At 38.8% G+C, this 25,588-nt stretch overlaps 1 protein-coding gene across 1 annotated transcript; it reads left to right on the plus strand.

The window, feature by feature from the left end:
• The first annotated feature begins 2,115 nt into the window (after window positions 1–2,115).
• Window positions 2,116–25,274, plus strand: LOC146592010 (prostatic acid phosphatase-like). Its single transcript, XM_085311759.1, has 11 exons — window positions 2,116–2,229; window positions 11,935–12,030; window positions 13,317–13,403; window positions 14,247–14,399; window positions 17,080–17,178; window positions 18,677–18,781; window positions 19,792–19,924; window positions 21,349–21,431; window positions 23,288–23,394; window positions 23,973–24,142; window positions 25,065–25,274. The coding sequence occupies exons 1-11, from the start codon at window positions 2,116–2,118 to the stop codon at window positions 25,181–25,183; spliced, it is 1,266 nt and encodes a 421-aa protein (XP_085167885.1). The 3' UTR covers window positions 25,184–25,274.
• The last annotated feature ends 314 nt before the right edge of the window (window positions 25,275–25,588 follow it).

The raw sequence follows: 25,588 nt of genomic DNA on the forward strand, positions 1-25,588 counted from the left end.
GACTTTCAAAGACAATATGTGTGYGATGAACACACTTACAGATTACTTACAGGGTACTTACAGGATCCTGTCATAACCAGTATGGTACATTCGTGTGGGCTTTTTCCATTTTGGAATGCGTAGGGATTTATGTAAAGTATTGTGTTGACTATTCTTCAATGATTTTTGCCATTAAAAAAATCTCACTAGCAAAATAGTATATGTGCCAAAGGGAAGAATGAAGCCACAGAAACCAAAACTATTTATCATATGCTTGGTGTTGGGTTGAAATCTCCATTTTTAAAGATGTTAGCAAAATATTTCTATAAAATGTAGTTGTTATGCACTTTCAAACACAGCTGAAAGTATAACTCCTGAAGGATGCTATCCACCTCAACAAAAAAAATGCGTTCATATCTAAAGTGAAGCTTACTAAGAAGGGTCTATAGAAATACTACAATAATGTGATTCACAGACTATAGTGTGCATACCTTCATTAGTCATGATCACTCATCACAGAGCTACAATGAAGGAGTAAACCTTATATCAACTCATCAGTTATGGATTTCATGGTAAGTGCTTAGGAAGATGCAAAAAAAATTCTTAGAGCCAAYAGGAATTCCTTGATCCCAAATACTTGGGAATCACCGATCTAAAAACCTATACAGGTTAATAAAGTATGGTATCCTTTCTTGACTCTTGATGCATATTAAAATATTCTAAAGAAGGTATACTTTTATACCCGTACTCTTAAACTTTAGAGGAAGATGATCAGCTTATATTTCTTTTCAGGACAAAGTATTATGCATTTATAAAGTATGAATGACTCTCTTACATCTTCTGCATAGTCACAATCACATCAGGAGAGATCAAAAAGGAGGACAAGGAAATAACAGTGGAGGAAGAAAGAAATTCAAGAGAGTGCTGAAAAAATAGCTGAGCATGGTTTTACCAGAGATGGGGCAACTGCGGATCTGTGGCACTCCTCCCATTCCTCAAAGGAAACGGATACCCAGGGTCATTCACACAACAGAGTAGCCCTTGAGGCTTAGGCRGGGTTTGGGCACCAGAAAATGGTAGAACACCTGCTGCAGGCAGCTTGGCAGAAGACCCTGAGACAGGTTTGGCTATGATGGGGATGACATGACTCAGAGAATTCACAGAAGATCCTAAGTTTTATCATTCATATTTGTAGTTCTCTGCAAACCGTAATTCACTCATCCACAAAATCCTTACAAACTACTGTCATTCTTTTTTTAGAGAGAAGTCAGGATAGGCTAGCTGAGCAATCTACTCAAAGCCAGTGAGCCACTGGCAGAATTGGTGTTCTTAAACAGTTACAATGAAAATATGAACTCCAGGGCCAGCTCATGARGAATTTTGTAGCAAACTGAAGCCAAACAAGAAACTTGACAGAAACAGTTATAGAAGGAGAAGTATGGATGTATTCCAAGGGAAAATGAAAGCAACACAGAAAACAGCAAACAACTGCCCAGAAAGCAGTTTAAAGAACATACCAATAGTAAGGTATTTTTTAATTCTTTTATTTGAGATCCTGGTAACTTTACCATTTTATCTAAAGGACTGGTAATTTTAAATTGCATGAAATGTTGTTTAAAATAAGTATTCTGATTTGTGGGTGGGAGGAAGTAATATAGAAGGGGAAAGGTAGGACACAGAGGGGAGGGAACCTGAAAGGAAGGTGAGGAGATAGACTATCCAACCAGCAAAGAAAAAAGAGAAACCTAGTTTGCCTGACTCTYGGTTCCAAATTCATCCTCTTGGCCATACTACAATCTGGAAAGAGTCCAAGCTCTGAGAGCAGAAACTGAACAGGTAGGTTGAAACAGTCCAGATGACTAGGAACTCCTTCATATTTTAACTCTCATCCTTACACTGCAAAAGAGAAAAATATCACAGAGAAGGAGGAATTGAATTATGATTTCATTAAGTAGAATGTAAACAGTAATTTGCAAACAAAGGATGATGAGATTCGTTGCATAATCAGACAACATTCCTCCTGGATTTAAGATTCATCAGCAGCAGTTCCACCCCTTTTTAAAGTACAGCCTGGCGTCTGGGCTGTTCAGCTGGAGCAGCTGCTGGAGCTACAGTCTTTTTTCATCTSCTGCCAAGATGGGAGTGATACGGCTTCCCAGCCAATCTAGGCTTCTGTGTTTTGCTTTTCATATCATCTTCATTCTGTTTCAGCAGACTACTGCAGAAAGAGAACTGAAGTTTGTGGTCGTAGTAAGTAGATGGATTTTCTGTTTAATTGTGGGAAATGCTACAATCTGGTACTGTTCTTGGACTGAACAAGGTGTGCAACTGCTTTGCCTCTCTGTAGACTTAGAAAAAATTACTTCTGCCCTTTTGCATACTGAATTTAAGGACTTCTTAAAGAAGATGAAATGCCTCAAGTTATAGGATTTTTCACTCACTAACCTCTAGTTATTATTTGAAGGTAATTGAACCTCTTAGGTTTGTGGTGGAAGGATAACGCACAGGAGTCAAGAGATCTGAGGTCTAGCTAACTTGTTCTTGTTCAGTTTAGCTGATACTCAGTTACACAGTCTGAGAACTGGAGATTCTGGCCTACCTTCTTTGTGCTTGGAAGCTGAATTTATTCATGCTACAAGGTGCTCTGAGAATGGCATTTTATGTAGACATTTGATGTACATGTTGCATTAACTATCATTGGTTTGAAAACTGACTGTAATAGTTTTTTGTGGACCATTTCTGGTTTTAAAGCAACTAGATACGACTTCAACATCAGTTTCCCCAATATCTCTGGTAAAAAAAGAGATATTAAATCAATGAAGTAATTTAGATGGCGAAGGCTGTCTAGCCTTTTCATCCTTATTTCTTTTTTTAACAAGAAATGTACTAATAAAGAATATTTAATCTAAAGTGATATTTTCAACATAAAGTTATGAGGATTGGAATTAACATTCATTAAAAAAGAATTTTAGTTTAAAGATATTCTTTCTCTATCTTCCTCTATTTGAGATAATCAAGTGCACGTATGGATAACAGAAAGAAGGCCTGCGTTCAAAGCATACCATCTAGCCTCAGATATGCTTTTTTGTATCTAATTGTCTGTTGGCTGGATTAGGTAAATGTGTCACTTGAAGAGGCTAGAATGCTCAGGAAAAACCGGTTCCCTACTCCTGCTGAGCCTCACTCCTTGATCAGATACTACATGATACAGGAACTGAACTCTAGTTTCAGTAATGTTCTATAGCAGTATCTTTAAATGTTATTCCAACGGTAAGAAAGAAACCTGCACATATAGGTAAAATCAGGCAGTCAGTATGCCTTGGAGAATTAATCTTCTAAAGGGAATGAGGCTTGTATTGAACTGCAGTTGTTAGTGTTCTACCATGTAATGGTTCTGCAGAACAAATTACAGGAAATACCATTATGGAAATACAGCCTTCCTACTCAAAACCAGTTTTCTCATTGCAGCTATGTGGCCACCTTCTCCTACCTACCAAAAAAAAAATAGGAAGAGAGCACTTCATTTATTTACAGAGTAACATCATAATTATTATGAAAATAATAGATAGATTTCATTTAAACTGTCTTATTTTTATCACTGATACCTTTCCTCAGACTGACCAATCTGTCTAAAAAGTTACAATAAAGTAAATCTTATAATCAGTATATATATATATATATATATATATATATCTTTTCTCAAAGCATGATTTCGGTTTATTCATGGTATAATTTTGCTTTCTGAACTCACTGATTGAATTTTCTTGGGAACAGAATTGATAAAATAAATCAATAGGATAGGAGTTGGCCCCAGAACTTTTCACTGATATAATGGGATATAATAAGGGTCAGGCTAAAATCAGGGTAAGTCTAAAACACACATTTGTGAGATAATTCAACGGCCATCTTCCAGCTGTAGTCGTAAATTGCTATGATTTCACCTAAAAACATTATTTCTCTGTGAAAATGTGGCATAATGTCTTTTTAAAACTTTCTTAGTAGAATTGTACAATACAAAATACATATGCGGGGGGAAAAACAGACAAATGTTCCCTTTTGCTCACTTCCAGAATAGTGCTATTCTTGTACTGTGCCTTGCTCTCTCTTCATGATTTCAATCTTTGTGCTGATTCTGAGTGTTTTGATTATTGGCCACAAGTCCTTTTGGCTGAAAAGCTGTAATTCTAACCATTTTCTCAAAATCCTATTCTAGTTTTACTTCCTACTTGTAAACATTAAACTTCAGTGGCATTCTTGTGTACTCAATTTAAATTACACGTAACAGAAGAAAATAGGAAATATCTAGGACCTTTGGTTACCCAAGTAAAAGTGAAATCCTGATTTATTGAGTCTGTTTTGGAGAAACTCTGACCTGTAACTTTTGCTCCCACATAGACCCTCTTTTCGTCACTCATATACACGAAGGGGTGTAGTTTCTGACGTAGAGTGGTTTCATCACATCTTTCTTCTTGTAACTCCAGATAGGAAGCGCTGACAGGGTATGATACCTATTTGTCTAATCAATCCAAGTCATTTGAAACCTTGACTAAACATGTTCCTGTTTCTCCCGCGTCAATGGTTGCCCTGACTTGGTTGCATGGTTCATTCCACTCATCTGTTGTTTTCGTTCCTACTGCTGGTTATAGAATAAGAAATACTTCTGTTTGAAGCTGGGTCTGTCAGAGGCTCACTATTACTCGGAGCCACATAATTCACTATAATTCATGGCATTTCTGAATGAAGATGTTTGTTATATATACTATACATGTCATATCCTCAGTTCATCCTCTACCCTGCCCCAGGTTTCTCCAAAGTGATTTTTCAACTGACAGAAAAGGAAGCATTTCGTGGCCAAAGTTTGAGTGACATGGCCATTTTGATCTATAGTGCTCACCCAAACAACATTATAAAGAGAGAGCAGGCGAGTCCCAGTCAGGTTCCAGCTCWATTAAAGCTGAGGAAGTAGGTGTTTGAAACCTTCCATCTATTGCTTTCAAGAACTGACTGAGGTAAAACATTTCAGACAGAAGATCGTGGACACCAACATGTGCACTTCACTTTTTTACGTATCTCCTGTCTTCCTTCTTGCTTTCCAGTGTCTTCTGTCCTTCTATGTTTCCTCCTAAGTTCTTCCTGTTCTCTCATCCTGCCAGTTTCAGTACCTCCTGAGAGGTCAGCAAGGCAACCTGTATGCCAAGAGTAACAAATGCTGAAGCATACAAGTATCTTCAAATKAATTTGAAGGATTAGATCCATTTTAACAAAATCCAAATCCTCTGAGTGTTGAGAAATACACATTTGACAAACAAGGTAAGCTTTGTAAGGATGTTTTTCCATAACAGTGGGCTAAAAAAGATGAAATTTCAAACACACAAACCTTTCTTAAAGTTTGAAAGTTTAAAATAAAAAAAAAATCTCTTTTGAAATATGAACTGACTAACCGCATGAGTTAGCCTTTAGTTAGTCCAGTTGTTCATGAGGTCATTATTCCATTTCCAATTGTAACTTAAGCAGTCATTTTCAAATGTAGCAGGCAAATAGGAGGTTTGAGCACAAGTAAAAAATAGCTAGCTAAGAAGTTCAGTGTTTCATTTCCTAAAAGCAGAGTTCTGCTCTCATTAATATTTATTACTTTCTCTTCTTCCAACTTAATGTTAATATAATATTTACATGTAATTATATTAACACTGTGCAATATAGATGTAGAAATACAAATACAGAATGCAACATTCTTCTATTCTATGTGGATTTTAAAAAGTTGTGTTGCTTCTTAGAAAAGAACAAATACCACTGATTCTATTTCTTAAGGTTACAAAAAGCAAAAGCAATTTTGTTCTTTTACATCTCCAGCACCCATATAGATTCAAATATGTTTGAATCTATATGCTTTTGTGTTCCCATTTCTGTTGGGGTAAAATGCTGCTCTGTTGCAGCTAATCAGATGCTTTTACGGGCTAACCATTATGACAGTGAAATACACACCRAGGGTTATCATGGAATTGGTAAGGTTGGAAGGSACCTCTGGAGATCATCTGGTCCAACCTCCCTTCTCAAGCAGGGTCACCTAGAGCATGTTAGACAGGGTTGCATCCAGGTGGGTTTTGAATATCTCCAGAAAAGGAGACTCTGCAACCTCTCCAGGCAACCTGTTCCAGTGCTCTGTTACTCTCACAGTAAAGAAATTCCTCTCATATTCAGGTGGAACTTCCTGTGGTTCAGTTTCTGCCCATTGCTTCTTGTCCTGTTGCAYGGCACTAGTAAAAAGAGTTCGGCCCCGTCCCCTTGACACCCTCCCTTCAGATACTTATACACATTGATAAAATCCCCTCTCAGTCTTCTCTTCTCCAGGCTAAACAGGCCCAGTACTCGCAGCCGTTCCTCATAGGGCAGAGGCTCCAGCCCCCTAAATGTTGCATATTAAATATAAAGTATCATGAACTAGTATTTCAAATTTAATATGTTTTCAGTATTTTTTCACTAATGAAAAGGCATACTTCTTGGTCAAGTTTTGATCTATTACTCCATATTGTSTAAAAATAGTCATTTCATCATGTCTGTTGTTTTGAGCAACTGTCACTTACTCATAAAAACACTTTTCTGTGAAGTTGGATAAATTTAGCAAGAAAGTACACAGCTACAGTTTAATTGGGAATCTTAGCTTCATTCCTTACAAAGGCATCAGCTTGTTCAGAAAAGACAATCAATTCCACGTGAGACCTGTGGCATATCAGCATGTCAAAACACCAAAGAAATAAGCAATGACACAGGAGTGCCTCTCAGTCATTTTCCTTGTAGTAAAAAAAGACACATACAGAATTAGAAGTTTCATGCAGAAATAAAAAGTAATCAATTTAAGAAAGACTTTATGGAATATTTTGCTGTGCTGCTTGAGATCAGAAAAGAAAGCTTTTTTCTTGAAACTATGTAATTTCATATTGATCTAATYTTGTTAATCTTGTAAGCTGTTTAAGCTAAGAAAACTTGATTTTTGTAGGTTAAAAAAAAATCTTAATTTTTAACTAAAGTTTCATTTTTTCCAAAATTTACTTCAAATATTTTGAGAATATTTTTAATGATATGGTGGAAAACATCAAAGTTAAAGCTTTTTGACCAAATTCCTTGATTTCACAGTATCACAGAACCGCCTAATGGTTGAGTTTGGAAGGGACCTCTGGAAATCACCTAGTCCAAACCCCTGATAAAGGAGGGTTATCTAGAGCATGTTGCACAGAATTGTGTCCAGGTAGATTCTCTCCAGAGAAGGRGACTCCACCACCTCCCTGGGCAACTTGTTTCAGTGCTCTGTCAGTCTCACAGTAAAGAAGTTCTTTCTCATATTCAAGTGGAATTTCTGTGTTTCAGTTTGTGCCCGTTGCTTCTTGTCCCGTCACAGCACCACTGAAAAGAGTCTGGCCCCATTCTCTTGACACTCTCCCTTAAGGTATTTGTAGACATTGATAAGATCTCCTGTCAGTCTCCTCTTCTCTGGAATAAAGAGGTCCAGCTCTTGCAGCCTTTCCTCRTAAGAGAGATGCTCCAGTTCCCTAATCATCTTTGTAGCCCTATGCTGGACTCTCTCCAGTAGTGCCATTTCTCTCTTGTACTGGGGAGCCCAGAACTGGACACAGTACTTCAGATGAGGCCTCACCAGGGCTGAGTAGAGGGGCAGGATCACTTCCCTAGACCAGCCTTGCTGGTAACACTCTTCCTAATGCACCCCAGGAGACTACTGGCCTTCTTGTCTACAAGGCCACATCGCTGCCTCACGGTTAACTTGTCCACCAGAACTCCCAGGTTCTTCTCCACAGAGCTGCTTTCCAGCAGGTCAGCCCCTACCTTACTGGYGCAYGGGGTTATTCCTTCCTACCTACAGGATGCTGCACTTGCCCTTGTTGAACCTCTCTGAATGGCAGCACAGCCCTCAGGTGTRTCAGCCACTCCTCCCAGTTTTATATCATCAGCAAACTTGCTGAGGAGGCACTCTGTCCCCTCATCCAGGTCATTGATGAARAAGTTGAACAAGACTGGATGCAGAACTGACCCCCTGAAGGACACCACTAGCCACACGCCTCCAGATAGATTCTGYGCCACTGATGACAACYCTCTGAGCTCTGCCTTTCAGCCAGTTCTCAATCCACCTCACAGTCCATTCATCTAACCCACACTTCCTRAGCTTATCTAGGAGGATGTTATGGGAGACAGTGTCAGAAGCCTTGCTGAAGTCAAGGTACACAACGYCCACTGCTCTGCCCTCATCTACCCAGCCAGGCATTCCATCAGAGGAGGCTAACAGATTGATTAAGCAGGATTTCCCCTTGGTGAATCCATATTGACTACTCCCGATCCCCTTCTTTTCTTCCACATAGTTAGAGATGACATCCAGGATGATCCAGGACCACCTTTCTAGGGATGGAGGTAAGACTGACCGGCTATAATTTCCTGAGTCCTCCTTCTTGCCCTTTTTGAAGACTGGAGTGACACTGGCTTTCTTCCAGTTCTCCAAGACTTTTCAAAGATGATGGAGAGTGGCCTAGCAATAACATCCACCAATTCCCTAAGCACAGGTGGTGCATCCCATCAGGGCCCATGGATTTGTGAATGTCATGTTTGCCCAGAAGATCTCTAATCCTAGCCTCCTCAACCAAAGGAAAGTCTTCCTTTCTCCAGACTTWCTCTCTTGTCTCCAGGGYCTGGGATTCCCAATAACTGGCCCTAGCAGTAAAGACTGAAGCAAAGAAGGCATTCAGTAACTCTGCCTTCTCTGTATCCTTCATCACCAGGGCATCCACCGCATTCAACAGYAGGCCCACATTTTCYCTAGTCTTACTTTTGATATTAATGCATTTGAAGAAGCCCTTCTTGTCCTAGACATCCCTTGCCAGATTTAATTCCAAATGGGCYTTAGCCTTCCTTGTCACATCCCTGCATAATCTGACAATGTTTCTATATTCCTCCYAAGTGGCCTGTCCTCTTTTCCATATTCTGTATACTCTCTTCTTCTGTTTGAGTTTCGCCAGGAGCTCCTTGCTCATCCGTGCAGKTCTTCTGCSCYCTTTGCTTGACTTCTTACTCATAGGGATGCACCAATCCAGCTGGGAGGAAGTGATGCTTGAATATTAACCAGCTCTCCTGGATTCCTCTTGCCCTAACCCATGGGATTCCTCCAAGTAGGTCTCCAAAGAGGCCAAAGWCTGCTCTCCTGAAGTCCAGGGTTCTCATCCCACTTATTGCCCTGCTTCCTCCTTGCAGGATCCTGAACTCCACCACTTCATGGTCACTGCAGCCAAAACTGCCCCCAACCTTCACATCTCCAAATAGTCCTTCTTTGTTTGTTAACACAAGGTCCAGCTCCCCTTGTTGGCTCCTCCATGACCTGTATCAAAAACTTATCATCACTGCTCTGCAGGAGCCTCCTGGACTGTTTGTGCCTAGCTGTGMTGTCTTTCCAGTAGATATCAGGGTATTTGAAATTCCCCATGAGAACCAGGGTCTGTGATTGTGAGGCTATTGCCAGCTGTCTGTAGAAGGTCTTASTGACTTCCTCTTTCTAATAGGGTGGCCTGCAGTGAATACCCACAACAGTGTCCCCCTCGTTAGCCTGCCCTTTGATCTTCACCCATAAGTTCTCAGCTGCCTCCTCCTCTACCCCTAGGCAGAGCTCGATGCATTCTGGTTGCTCTCTCACGTAAAAAGCAACTCCACCACCTCACCCTCCTGGCCTGTCTTTCCTAAAAAGCATGTAGCCATCCATGACAGCACTCCAGTCATGCAACCTATCCCACCACGTCTCTRTAATTGCAATGAGATCATGGCCCTGTGACCACATACGGATCTCTAATTCTTCTCATTTATTCCCCATGCTGCATGCATTGGTGTACAAGCATTTTGGAAAGGTAATTGAGCATGCAGGTTTCCCAGGAGGGGTGCAAGCAGATCCTCCATAATACTCCAGGGTAATATYCCAATGCATGGACAAGCCTTGGCAGTCTTTCCATGACATTTCATATTTGAGCCCCTGGCAGGCAGCGAACCTCTCTAGACAAGAGGTCATGTCAGCACATAGGTGCCTCTGTCCCCTGCAGCAGGAGTCACCCACAACAATTACTCGCCGCTTCTTCTGGATGTTCCCGCAAGGCACAGGGTCTGTTGACCTAGTTGCTTCCTTTGAAGCTATGCCCAGCTCCTCCTCAGCCTGGAGGGCACTAAACCTGTTCCTCAGTTGTAGATCTTCAGGAGGAGTAAGAGCCTTTCTACTCCTATGAGAAGTGAACAGTTTCCTGCCTTCTTCTATAGCATTATAATGTATCRTTTCACACARCACAGAGCCCTCCAGCAACTTCACTGMTGGGGGCGGCTGGGATTCCTGGAGCTGTTTGGTATCTGAGAATAGTCTATCTCTTGCTCACCTTCACAGCTGCTCTKCAGCCTACTGACCTCCTCATGTAACTCTTTTACCTCATGACACAATTCATCAACCACACACCTTCTGCAGGAGAGCCTACTGTCAGAGTAGGCTAGGCCTCACAGAGAGGCCCTAAGCACTCCATTTTKCTGAAAAATATTCATATAAGTTCAACCACATTTACAGTGAAGTTTAATTACCAGTCACAAAAAACAATCAGTTTTCTACGCCGTTCTGGTGGTAACACCTAACCCACTCTAGCAAACCTTACTGTCTACTTTAGAAACCTTGAATACAAGGAGAAATCCAATTATATTCGCCTTTAAAGGATAGTAACTCACACCTCTGAAATACCTGCTCTAGCAACAGTTTGTGCACATTGGTACAGAGAGCTGTTGAAAAGGGTGTGTATTGTAATTAAAATATTAAACCACAACACTTTTGTTTACTTTGAGAAAATATAAACATGAAACACCCACCCGTGGGAGTGGCAAACTAACTAGCATGTACAAACCTCTCTGATGTTTGAGAAAGAATGATGTGGCATAATGAGGCAATGGGGAGTATTAATTATAATCATGCTCTATATCAGTAAGGTATTACGGAATAGATGTCACTTTATGAACAAATATACTATGCTTCCACAGTGTCACAATCTTTCAAGATGCTGATCTAAACTGTTACTGTTGCCTCCACTTGTATGCCTTTTTAAACAACTAAGCTCATTGCCTGACTTTGCAGAAGAAAGTCTGGAGCCCTGCGAATTTGTATTCCAACATTTCCTTCCATGTACAACTTCATAGACTTTGTTCTTCTAAGCCTACACATGACATACTTAGAAAGGGGAATTTAGAGTTTTTCAGATTTATTTAAGCTAAAGTTTGTACTTTTTTGTACACTGCAATAAAAATGAAAAAGGCTCATTTAAGGTTTCTGTTGTACAAATCACATTACTGCACATATCACACTAACATCCAATATGCTAGCATGTCCAGTACAGGAAAGTGAGCAAACTCTTTGTTTTCACTGAAGTTATTAGAAAAAATCCTACCAACTTTCATTTYCATAAACATATGCAAAAATATTAAGAAGAATTAAGTAATAATACACATTTACAAGATGGTGCTATGAAGAAAGCTGTGGCAAAAAGTTTAAGGTGTATGTGTCAAAGTAATTAAATCATCATACAAGCACATCAGCAGCTGGTCTTATAGTCAGAGATGCTGAGTGTCCAAAATTCAGTCAGATCTCTTGTCAGGGTGCCTAGTAATGGATCTAATCTGGGCACTAACATTTTGGCTGATTCATTTTAAGTTCTAGCCAGAAGAGTCATCAGGTTGATGCCCACTGAATTCCTCTGTAAGGATTCCTATTCTTGTGTGTAAAGAATGTACTTCAATCCTAATTGACACATTGAATAAGCTTCTGCAGACTCTCCAGTATTTTTATATGAAAAATGGCACTAGAATTAAAATTATATGCTTGTCTTCAAGTCAGGTGAGAAGGGAAAGATAACAGTAATTAACTCATTTTTTTAACATCAATTTTATCAGGTTTTCCGACATGGTGACCGAACACCAGTCGTAAACTTTCCAACTGATCTACATAAAGAAAGTGAATGGCCCCARGGATTTGGACAACTTACCAAGGTATGCTGACTTCCTTAGTGACATTTAAAAATGCTGCTAACATAGGAAGTGTGCAGATTTTTGATGTGTCTTGCAAAACATCAGTAAATCCCAACTAGYGATACATGGTATTAGCAATATCCCATTATTCATAAACATTTTTGCAACAATATTCATCCAGCTACTGCTACATTGAAATTTTGTTCATCATAGCTGTATGACTGTCTTCCCGCAAGCAACAACTTCCTGGAGTGTATGTGCGTTCAAAAAAATGGCAAATTTACAYACTACCAGTATTCATAAAATTTCTGAGGTTCTGATGGTTAAGACCCTTACGCACTGCACCATGAGACCGAGTAGAGAAATGACACCTGCTCACCAGGTCAAATGATGAGCTGAGATCTCATCATTCGACTGGCAACCACCTACTCGCAAGACAAGGGAAGATTTGCAGGAAAAAGCTGCTTCTGGTGACAATCTTCTAATAAGGCTGCTTTCAACCTGGAGCTATATTTGGCACATGAAGTTCTGGAGCAAAGACAGGCCACTGCATTCACTAACTATATGTCATTACAATGGAGAAGCATTAATCAGAGACAATTGAGCACTWAGTGTTCAAAGTAAGACTTGGAAAATCTGTAAAATTCAAACACTCAGACAATACATGTTACTATCCCCCTGTACGTAGCTTGTTTTACAGAAATAAATTGAGTTTCTGCTTTAGAGCAGCTTTTTAAGAGCTTTTCTCCATTTTTTATCTTTTTAGCAGCAGTAGTTAGAACGTACTTCTCTGACAGCTAAAATTTAAAGAGTTCAACTCATAGCCTTGGCAATTAATAACAGAAAAGACTGTGCAGTCTAAGACAACTGCAAGGGTACCAAGTCAAAGCTGGAAGAGTGTTTCTGAAGGCATAGAAATGTAAAGCACAAATTCATCAGGATATTGGAGTACCAATCACCCTTTCTCAGCTATCACTAACTGACAAACACTTGCAATATTGATCCTAAGTAACTTCAGAAACATTTACAGAGCTACAGCATTCTGGAAACAGTGTTYGTATAGAATCAGGTAGATTGCCCATCCTGCTGCATATGTTGGAGTCTTAGAATTTCAGAAATATATTTTATTCATACATATAAACGAGTATTTCTGTTAAAAATTCCAGCTCATCTACAACATATATATGTTAAACAAATAGTTAATGATCACAAAAAAAAATTGGTGAAGACAGAAAAGAAAATAGAAAAGCATATTAAGATTCTCTAGTCTCCTTAATTTAAGGGGCATCTGTATGCTTATCTCATAGACTGGAATGCAGCAGCTATATGAACTTGGACAATACATGAGGAAACGATATTCTAACTTTCTGAACAGCACATACAAACGGCAAGAGGTATGTATCAGAATTGTCTGGAGGACTTTTCTGCAGCATAGCAGGACTATGGACTTGTGCTAAATAAAAGCACATCATATTCCTTTCATTAAAAAAATAATTAATGTAACAGAAGCTTTTTGAAAACTCAGAGGTGGGAAAGGGGAAGGTAGTTATGTCATAGTGAAAACATACACTGAAGTATTTAACTTTATGTTCAGTTCGGTCTTCTACAACCCTGTTTTCCAGATTTGAACAGCTCCACCCCATAAAATGAACTGGCAGCTTGTCAGAATGACCCAATACTGTTTTATCCTATTCACAGATGAACACTCTTTTACCCTGTTTACACATTCACAGCCATGTGAATCACATGTCCACATATCTCATCCTGTGAAAGACAGGTCTCACATGTGTTTGGATTTTTGTCAACACAGACTTTGGTGTGAGAATACAGAAGACAACAGCTTTGCAATGCTTCCATGAGAGGCTTTGTTACTCACCGAGGTTATAAGTGCCTTCATCCCTGAGGTACAGCAGATGGATCATATTAACGTACCTCTGAATTTCAGAGGAYGCAGACACTCCTCCTTTTAAATCACATTTTTTAGTCTTCTCAGACTTAGTTCCAAGGTTAGTTTCCAAAGTGAAAAATGCTTTGGTAATTCTGTGTATGCAAATGAAGCAGGGTCCTATGAAGCTGAGTTATGGTACAAGCTCTCTACTAACTTTAATTTCATCATTTTGATTTTATGCAAAAACAGAAACTGAAAATGATAAGGTAGGATTGATGAGTTGGGTGAATTTTCCCTCTTATTTTTATTATTGCCATTTTAAATGTTAACTATGCCATTTTATCTTCAGTTTTATATCCAAAGTACAGATTATGATCGCACCATTATGAGTGCCCAGTCATGCCTTTCTGGCCTCTTTCCACCAACTAGCAGCCAAACCTGGAACCCCGAGCTTCCCTGGCAACCTATCCCAGTTCATATTGTTACAAAATCATCAGATCGGGTGAGTATTAGCTGGATACTTCCTATCATGCCTTAAGCTTTCCCAGAAAAAAGAGCTAAAGCATATTTTCTATTCTCTTTGAGTTCAGTCTGATAGAAAATATCAACTGTAGCTAGTGGCCAGCAAGAATGTCACAGTCTAATTGTCATAGCTGCATGTAAATCATCCTTCTACAATGCTGAACACCTGATTTATAATCMATACTACCACTTTCTTCAAGGCACAGCTCTAACATGTCTCCTGGTATGGTCACTTTTGGACAGTAGTCTAAGGAAGTTGCCGACAAAGCATATACTGCCAACAATATATGCTTTTCTGAGCACYGGTCAGCTAGAGAGGCTTAAAAACCTTAGATTCTTCTCTTCTGCCCACCTTGATTTCTTAGTTTATTAAATGAATGGAATTTGCATCAGCCACTGTAACGACTTCTCAATTATTACTTTCCTATTCTGGAAGCACTTAGGCAACCCAAGTAAAGACAAGGGCCTATAGCTCCATGCTATACAAACAAATAACAAAACTATAGTGCTTGCCTCAAGGTCCATAATAAGAGCAGACCTACCTAAAATGGTAGGTCTGACGGAAGTTTTGCTATACACAGCTCTGCTTGATTGACTCAGGTTTAGATTTTCATTTCTTTGGCTCCTGTGATAGGGAATTTTGTAAATAAAAGATTGAACAAGGACAAAAGTCATTAAGTGTAGTGACAAAAAGGTTAAATTTTTTCTGCCTTTGAGGATAGAAGTAGACTTTGAGGAAATGTACACAAAAGCTGCCTGTCCAGTCACCAGCATCAAAAGGACTTTGTCATTAAAGGTGGCCTCACCTGCCTGCCCATTGGCATTTCTCCATTCTAAAGCCATGCTTGCAAGCCAGTACAGGGAGAAGAGATTTCAGCAAACTGCATTAAGAACAATGTGATTCAGCTTGAAACTTCCCTCTGTCCTAAAACAAAAAGGAGAATCGTCACTGTTATTTAAATGTGGGATACTAGGGGAAGCTCTTACACCAGCAGACATGAAAAAGCATCAAAGTAGTCAATGCTTTGGCTAAAGAAACCACAAAATCCTCAGGTGAGCCATAGCACAGTCCTGTGACCTGTTTGGAGAAGGCAAGCTCATTTGTAGAATCTMTAGTACCCACCACTTCTGCAACTGCCTCAAGAGCAGGTGCTGATGTCTCACTGAAACAACTCAAAATGCCTGTTAGATATGCAAACTATCCGGACAAAGTATTGTCCTCTTGTTAAAACTAGATATTTCAAGCCCTGAGCAACATAAAGAAGGAAGTCAAGGCCAAGTATCATCCTGTAAAAAAATGTAATCATAGTTTATTTTTCAGTGACCAGGATCTATCAACATGCAACAGGCAAGAGYACTGAGTACTGTTCAATGAGGCCAAAGGGAGTGGCTTAATTAATAACACACAGAGGGGAATAATTAAGCCATAGAGCAAGAGGAACATTTGTTATTGTGTAATTAAACAACATTCCCCAGCTTCATATTGCAGCTTGAGCCCTTACCCTCTAGTGTGCTGCTGAGAGAAAATGCACCCTTGGAAATCTTTCCAATGGAAAATATGTTACCATCTATTGGTGACTGCTGCAAGCCTAACACTTGATGTGTTTTGATAAGAGAGAAAGAAGAAGCACAGGAAGTGCATTTGGCTATATTCACCCCAAGGTAGAACAGACCTTCTTGACATTTAAATCCTGCTTAAGTCATAGATGTAGAAGTTAAATGACATGTAAGTCTTCTTGGAAGCCTCTGTACAGACTGAATTTCTCCATGGTATACTAATTCAGTTCCATGCAATGATTTGTGTTACAGGATAAGTAGTACTGGGTCAAAAATGCTCTAGCGATATGACATGAAGTGCTGAACAAATACAAGCTCATTTTGTTCACTCAAACAATTCTGAAGTCTTGAATTTTATACTGACAGCTTTTAGGGTGGTTCAGATACCATCTGTCCTTCTGCAACTGACATAAAGCATATTTGCTAGAACAGAGTTTGACAGAGATGTGAGTACGTATTTACACATGGTTCAGATCAAATGTATAGCATCAGGTGATCTCAAAATGCATAGCCTTGGAGTTATTAAATGTGCTTAGGCAAGACCAACACTATAATGTCATAGCTTTATGATACTTCCGAAACACAATTTATTTGTCATTTTTACTTGGGAGTTCTGTCCATTAAGCTGTACTTAAAATGTATACTTATTACAGTAGTTATCGCCAAAGCACCGAAAGCAGGATATGTAGCTGGGGAAACAATTCAGATTCTAAACTAAGTGGAGTCAAGGTGCATCTAGTGGGGTGCAGAAACTAAAAGAGGTAAATGGTAGCTTTTTAAAACTATTTTTTCAAATTCTTGAACATGGCGACTGAGTTATTTCCCAAAGCAATCCCCCGACATAACTGCTTCCAGAGAGAATTAGCTAATCTGATGGAAGTCAAGCTATCACAGCTCCAGACTGTCACTGAAAAGTCAGGCTACCTTAGACCATTTCTTACGTTCATCAAATTCATGAACTTGGTGCCCAGACAAAGTGTCACAGAGCAGCTGTAGCAGAGGCATGAATCTATCCTAAAATATAAAACATCTTAGTAATACAAAAACTAGAGTTGTGTCAATTAGTCCCAGAACTATTCTAATTTTTACTTCTTTTATTTCAGAGGCTGCATTTTCCTCTGCATGACTGTCCCCGTTTTGATGAACTTCAGAATGAAACCCAAACATCTAGTGAATTTCAAAACAGAATACAACCATACAAGGTAAGTCAAAGTAAAAAGGAAACAAAATCTAAGAAAAATGAAAGGACCTAACATGTAGAGGTTATGGAACTTTAATTTGATTGCTTTTGCTAAAATGCATAAAAAGTCCTCAGGACTCTCTTAAAAACAGAAATTTAAGCCAGCCATCAAAAAGTATGTTTGAAATACATTTCTCAAGCTTGTCTACATTATCTTATCTTTTAAAACCTGAACATTAATTTTCTGATACTACTCAGAGCTGCATGTAATTAAAGTTCAATGAACTGAGGGGAGAGGAAATATTTTGGATGCAGCAAAGTTCCAGTTTTTAGGGTAGCACAAAGCCAGGTCTAAAAATCTGATAAACATCCTGAAATCCAGGAAAATCTAGGTCTTCCTGCTGTGACTTTCTGAAGTTAATGCTGCAAAAGAGAACGAAAGCAAGCCCAGCCAGGCAAACACTCTGACTATTGAAAACTTTACCACAGCTTCAGTGAATAGCATGTATTCACACGCTGTCATTTAGAGATGCATTCTGGATTCATCAAAAGAAATGCTTCCGCTTTGGCCCTGACACACATCTTCGCAGTTAGTGATCCAGAATTTCCCCTTACAATGCTGCAACAGGCTGTGGCACACGGTGGGTGTATCTGCCCCAAGCAACCGTGCTCTTGGGAACAATAATTACTCTGGACAATGGTTACTGCTGCTCTCTAGTTAGCCTGTGATCCACTTTGTAATTGCACTACCTCACAAATAAAGCAGGGGTCTCGTGTGGTTCTCACACCCTTGACTACACCTGTAGACATCCTCTGAGTCACTTCAGGCTCACTGCTTGCACTGGCTGGGCTGAGCCAAACATTTTCCTTTTATTGGTTTATTTCTAACTTTCTGCCAGCAAACCTACTCTGTTCAGTCTCACTGTCCTGCCAGKGAGGTGAATTACAACTTCACAGCAATTTTTGTCAGCTACCAGTGTAAAACAGGCAACATGGGAATAAGGGATATTATGGAGTCCCTTTACTCCTCTTTCACAAAGCAAGTATCCCTACGGKAATTGTTGTGAAACTCAGCCCCCTTGCAAAGAAAGAAGCAAAAACTAGTTTTTTCTTCAGTTTCTTCTTTTCCTCATCCTACATATTCACCTCTGTTTTAATTTTCTGTTTATTCATCATCCTTTTTCCCACCTTCCTTTTCCCTTTGTGCTTTCCTTTTTCTTCTGAAGGCTTGAGGTGACTGAGGTACCTTCCTGGAGCAGTCAGAAGAAGGAGAAAAGAATGCAATAGAAAGAGCATCAGATTTAACCATAGCAAGGTCAAACATAAAGCAGTGCCTGAAATGAAGATCAGCATCTTGAAGTGGCTACAAAATGAGAACTGCAACCAAAATCCTCCCTTATAAGGGCTTCACCTGTGTAAAATTAAACATTGGTGTGTTGCCAGTTTGGATGCTAATGAATCTGTATTCATTCCACAGGTATTGAGTATTTGTGGTGTATTCTTCATTTTTTTTTCCCTAGGATTTTTTACAAACAATGGCAGTTAATACAGGACTTGAACTAAACAACCTTAGAACACTGGACAATTTCCAACTTTGGAATACGTATGACACACTATACTGTGAGGTAATAATAGTGATGGGGACTGGAGGAGAAAATAAGATGTATTTCAACTAAACYATGGCAATTTGGTTTCATAGCAATGTGTGGTTTTCTCTTCTGAATTAACTTCTTTTCATTAATTTGAATCAAATTCCTAATTTAGTGCATTGGTAAAAGATACCCCAAAAGCATGGATACAGCTTGAGAAGTTGCTGTTTGTATGTTTCCCTTTGGTGGTTTAACCTCAAAGCACTGGTGCAGAAATCCATTCCCTTTGTTCCCTTGTTTTCCTTTCCGGTATGTTGCTGTAGAATTATTTGAGCATGCTGGCTAGGATGTATTTATGATTTTAACAGGAAAATGAAAGTATCTGCTTTAAACTAACAACAAGCAAACACAGAAATCTTTAGATAGATGTTGAAAATGAGAAGTAAGATTATGATCTATTGCTTAGAAAGTTAGGAAATGACGACTGCTCCCAGTGAATGCAATCAGACTAGTCCCATGCATGGGATAATTCTATCTGGCCCCAACTAGTCATTAACAGCAGCACATAAAGCTAAATGGCCATTGAAAATATCCTCCATTCACTGATACACCTAAGTACTGTAAAATGCTATTGCACTTAAGTGACTGGAGAGTAACACTTGTCTGTAAATGGCCTGTGATGGAACTGGTATCTGGTCCACTGTATGGAAAAGGCAGGACAAGCTGGATCTAGCTTATACCTTGATGACTCAGTGTTAGAGTAAGGAAAAAGAATGTTAGTCTGCAGTCCTTCATGCTAGCAAAACCAGAAAGAAGTATCGCTATAATAAGAACACATTATACTTAGATGGGATCCCCTTCACACAAGTATTTCCCCTCTTCCAGATCACCCATTTCAGGTTGATTCCCATTTCCACGAAAGGTATTCCACTGAGCAAAGAATTGCAGGACAGCCTCAGAGAGTCCAAAAGTAGTGTGAGGCAGGGGAATAAGGGGATGGAAATCAGTAGAAGAAAAAATATAATTTTGCTTTCATTTATCACTAGGGTATTCACAACTATACTCTCCCTGTATGGGCCACCAAAGATGTAATGGACAAGATGGAAAAACTGGCAGAATTGTCCTTACTATCATTATTTGGGCTTTATAAAACAGAAGAGAAGTCACGATTACAAGGAGGTAAATCAAGAATGCATAGCTTCCAGAAAGAAGGAGACACTGCTTACAATAACATGTAACATTCTGTCATCTTACTCATGCAAAATTATTTGACATAGAACTCCRATTTGTAACTAAGGACATTGGATATCATATAAAGCATTAAATTATGTGTTGAACACTGGTGTTTACATGGATGAGATGCTGAAATGAGGTATAGACATGAATGTTTTTAGTTATCCTGAAGATGTTAAGACACTCTAATAGATTAATATTTTAAGAAAAATTATAGAAATCCAAGGAGAAAGAATCAAGTCCGAAAAGGTCTGATCTTTATTTGTCTGATAGCAGCTTAGATTGATSTTAAGTTTTGTTTCTTCAATATGTATTCTAATTGTTTATCGACTGTTGTTTTTCCTGTTGATACACTGGTTACATACTGTGTCAAAACTTTGGCACCACATTATGAGGTCTCTGAGGACCTGACATAAAAGTTGCTCCAAAACAGTCTGATCAGAATGGAAGATAAGAGATTCAAGTTATGTCTATACTGCAAGAGCTGGGAACACTTCTTCGCTCCAAAGTTGGGGTGCATGGGCTGGGCACATTCTGCTTCTGTGTCAGGCCAAGGCCAAAGTATTCATCACACCATCCCCAAGTGCCACTGAGAAGGAAACCCAGACAAGCGAGCTTGAACATCCACAGTCTGGACTGTTTAGGATTAAGCTTTGTAACACACCTATCCTGCAGTCATGGCCTAGCTAAGGAATTATTAGTAGTCTCATCACTTAGGCATATACATCACTGTATCAAGCAATATATAATAATTACAGTCTCTGACACATACTAGCTGCTGGCTGGCCACATCATGTATTCAGGACTCATTTTTTAGTATGCATGGATGTATCAGTTATGCCCTCTTTGCCTCAAATAGTATAATATGTGCTACAGGGAATCTCTGCTGTCCTTGTCCCATTGGCTTTAGGATATATCTGCACCACAGAAGGAATAAAAGAGCATTGAAAAAAATACTGCATACTGAGTGACTTCTTGGAAGTAAACAGTTAAAAATATTTCTTCAAAATCTAGAGGATGAAGCCAGCACAGCTGTCACTACTGCAAAACTTCATAGAGGGAAAAAAAAAAAAAAAAAAAAAAAGATGGAGAAAAGGTCTCAGCATAACAAAACTAGAAGTGCTATTAGCCCTAATTCTCAGGGAAGTTCTACCTGATTTCTGTAAATTCTGTAACTTCAGTTGACATGAATGATGCATTTCACTTCTACAATATCTTTTCTATAGGTATAAATTTGTGTTAAGCTAAAAATGAGTAAGAGGCCTGAGTAGATGTTCCCTATTTGACACCCAAAATCTTTTATGTTTTTGACATTCTATACAAATGTTCTTTTTTCACTTTCTTCTTCTTTTTTTTCCCATCTTTTTAAGGTGTCCTTATGAATACTATTTTAAAAAGTATTAAACAAGCTGTTAATTCTTCAAGAGAAAGAAAAATGGAGGTCTATTCTGCAGTGAGTATCTTCCTGTTTGATAAATGTTGTTATGATGTTGTTAGTAAAAGACCCCAAAAGAGAATAATCAGATTGTTCTTGTAAATTAAACAAAAGAATAACATAATTCAGTTCATTTCAGCAAACAAAYTGAATACAAGACAATACAAAAATACAGCAGGACCATGGGTCGCACCTCAACTTCAGTCAAACTGTACCCGGTAAAGAAATCTATGTATTTTAACATACATTTTTCTGCAGCTTACTGATGCAGTTTCTTTATGTTGCAGCTTCCCTTAAGTGCTCCTAGTCTAGAGCCGGCACATAGCAGAACTTCAGCTGTGCATTCAAACCCTTCTTCTGCTTACAAATGGATGGTACAACTAAGGAAAAAAATTTTTTTTTTCATTTTAGAGGATGAAGAGGGCCATTTGGGTCAGACCAAGATCCGYATAGCTCACTCATTATCCTGTCTCTGACAATGGCCAACAGCAGGGAAGAGTGTAAGAATAAAGCCAGCATAGAGTGATGCTTGCCCTGATACAGTCTTCCAGCAATTTGTGGCTTAGGGACTTCCTGGGACAGAATCTATGTCTATGTGTTTAATAGCCTTTGATAGATTTTCTTCCATCAGTTTATCTAATCACTTTTTTAATGTATTTGTACTTTGGCCTCTGCAACATCCTGTGGCAATGACTTCCAAAGTTTATGTGTTTTAAGAAAGAAGTACTTCCTTCTGTGTCTTTTTGAAACTTAATGATGGTTTAGTCCTCTCCTAGCACATGTATTAMGAGAAACAAAGAGTCATTCTTTATTCACTTTTCCTCCGTCACTTACAAATTTACTACTTTCTGCCACACTTCTTCCATCTTTTCTTTTCCAAGACAGAGTCTTAATCTATTAAATATTTTCTTTTATAGAAACTGTTCAATATCTTAAATCTTTCTTGCTGTCTTTTCTGTACATTTTCCAGCTCTATTACATTCTTTTTGAGAAGGAAAAGCAAGAAGAGTGCCCTGAATTTTCACTGCTGCTCTAATATCTTGAGACCAAGTATATTCTTACTTTTGAAACTGATCTGTCTAAATAGTTCCAGATCCTGAGTAATAACTAAAATATAACTGTTAGACTACAGCTTGTATTAGACTATATATATATTAGACTGTATATATTAGACTAYTATATAAATAAGCCTTGTAAATATGTTTGCAAAATTGCTTGCAAAGTTTTGACAGAATCAAGGTTTTTGGATTTCCTTTCCTTCAGCTTCCCCTTCTGGGCTTTCCTGCAAAAGCAGCGATAATGGGGATGAACGAGACTGCAGGTGGTTGGTGATCCTGAGATTCACAAACTAAKATTTTACTGCATAGATCAAAATAGAAGGAACAATAATTTAAAAAGTTTTTTTGGAGGGGGAGGGGAAGAGTCTTTGTATCCAACTATTTGTCTAGTATACCATCTAAAAAGAATATTTGTATATTCACTTGAAATGCYATGGGATAGACTGCCTTATACTGCCCTATTCTGAATAGAGCTACCAAGGTTACTCCTGGAATGARGCAGCACTACTGAAGGAAGGGGTAGCAAAATGCACCGAAAAAATACATTTATTTCTCAAACTAGAGAATGCCTTGCCTTCTTGCAGTATCCCTGTATCCAAAAGATTGCAACAAGATTTGGAAGTGCCCCCTTCTGTCTGTAGTAATCTGTTAAAACATTTTTCCCAATAGTGAATACACTGAATATATTCCTACAGTCAAACATACACAGGTTTTGTTTTATCTGGATTTCCACTCCCTTTCTACTCTCTTTTCATTATTCTGAACAAATGGAAGTTGAGTTTACTGAATTTTAAGGATYTTTTTTTTCCTCAATAGCACGACACCACAATTGGGGCCCTCCAGATTGCTCTCAATATTTTCAATGGAAAACTGCCACCATATGCTGCTTGCCAGTTTTTTGAGCTTTATCAAGAAAGCAGTGGGCAAGTATCTTCTTATCTACGCGAGAACAAGGAGTATCTGGAATTTTGTTCTTCCCTTCCCTTCCACAGAATTAGTTTTCCCTCAAATATCGTAATATACAAATTTATTTTAAGCTGATACTTCACTGGGCAGTCCCCAGGCACAATATTGTATTATAAATTGTAGAAATCACAGTTGCTGTACGTACATGTATCTGTCTGCTTTGAAAAACAAGAAGACAAAAACAGGCCTTATCAGCTGGAAGTAAGTAGGAAGACAAACTTTCCTGCTTCTCAGAAAATAGCAACAACATTGCCAAGATGTCTCATAAATCCCAAGGTAAAGCAGTTGGCTTTATGAGAGCCTGGTACTATTGCCATTCAAGGGCCCTTCAGAAAGACCCTTTGACCAGACCAGTACAGTCACATAACTGGCTTTGGCAAACTGAGCTCTGCAGATGTCTTTCACAAAGGCTCCATTCCTGAAGAACAGTTTCTAGAACAGTATGTGAGAGGCTATTTGCAACGTTCCATCTCTGAGTAGGAAATTTTCGATATAAGAACCTTTCTTTTTTTATCTTTTTCATGTTGTTAATCAGGCGGTATAGCATTGAAATGCATTATCGGAATGATACCTCAAAGGATCCTTACCTACTCACTCTGCCAGGATGCACCTCTTCTTGTCCACTTGAGAAGTTTGCTGAACTTGTTTCTCCYATGATTGCAGAAAACTGGTCAAAAGAATGTGGGAAGAAAGATAAAAAGAAAGGTAGTGTAATAGCTGTGTATTTTCTATATAAGACATGTAAGCAGAAGTTGTATCAATGGCTCCAATTCTGTATCTTTCATACAATAGACTGACTTCTCTTTAAGGGGTTTGGACCAGATTTGCCACTGACAGCAGAGATTTAAATTAAATTTCTCTGCGAATACAAAGGGTAGACTTGCCCACCAGTGTGAAGCTGGTGCTATTATTGGCATAGTCACATAAGAAGTAACATAAAGACATGGCAAAAACTAGAGCTCCTGTCATTGAAACTGTCAGACAGAAATATGGGTGTGGGCAAAATGGAAGGAGTCCAGTGCTTACTGGATGCATCAGACCTTCTGTAGATACAAAGCATAAATGGCTTTCACATGCATGGTAAGTTTGATGCATCTGGAGTTCTGGTATACGTATTATATACTTTGAGGATACCTCAGCCTCCATTGTACACGCCCATCCAGCTGATCCACATAGATAGTTATTTGCCTCGGACTACCAACAGCTCATAGATGCTAACCTTGGCCAAATTTTCCTTTTACTGCCTGAATATTATTTCCAGGAGGGAGGCAAGGGGCAAAGGAATACATGTCATTTGTGATAGTCCTGGTCTTTCCATTCCTACATACATTTATTGTTCTGCTAATCCCTCACAAAACTCTTGGTTTGCATTAACTACATATGAGGTGTCACTCTTGCTCTGTGAATACCTAGGGCAGGAAGCTATGTATATGTTCCCAGGACTGAAATATATATACCTACATTGCATAGGTCAGCAAATGCAGACCATCTGAGTTTGCCAGAAATACAAGCAAAATTTAACTATAAAAATATTTCCATTGTACATATTTGTCATTATATTATTATCTCTGTATCAAAGATGACATTTTTATTAATACAYGTCTCCTTTACTGTGTTTCCTTCACAGATATATTTATAGGATTTGATGTTGCTGTTGGCTTGTTGTTCATTTTTGACCTTGTATTGCTCTATCTCCTTTATCATTATGGACGCTGCAGGCGCAGAAACAATTACCAGGATCTTTAAAGGAGAGGTAAAAGAACGAAAGAGAGAGCAACTAGGTACTAGGCTTCAGGTTGCTCTGCTTTTTATCCATCAGCTACCTCTCACCAAATGAATCTCCAAAACTTATTCAATAAATCTGACGAGAAGTATCTGTGGCCTAGCTCCTAAAAGACTAAACACATGCAGTAAGAAATACCATAGCAATAAGTTACTGTTAAGAATTTTCTTTAGTAGGGARAGTGAATTACTCCAATTTCTATCTTTACGTTTTCCACTATTATTATTCATTACCAAGTCAAACAGTGGGGATAAGGAAGACTACTGCCTATGCACATTTTTGCTATTGTCCATTACTTTTTAGCCCTCTGCTTCTTTATTGCCCTGCTCAAAGAGTCTTTCTCAAAAATCAGTTTGTAATGTTTTTCT

This window comes from Rhea americana, unplaced genomic scaffold (assembly GCF_003343005.1).
Source record: "Rhea americana isolate MKP2758 unplaced genomic scaffold, rheAme1 scaffold_35, whole genome shotgun sequence".
In the NCBI taxonomy this organism is placed as follows: Eukaryota; Metazoa; Chordata; class Aves; order Rheiformes; family Rheidae; genus Rhea; species Rhea americana.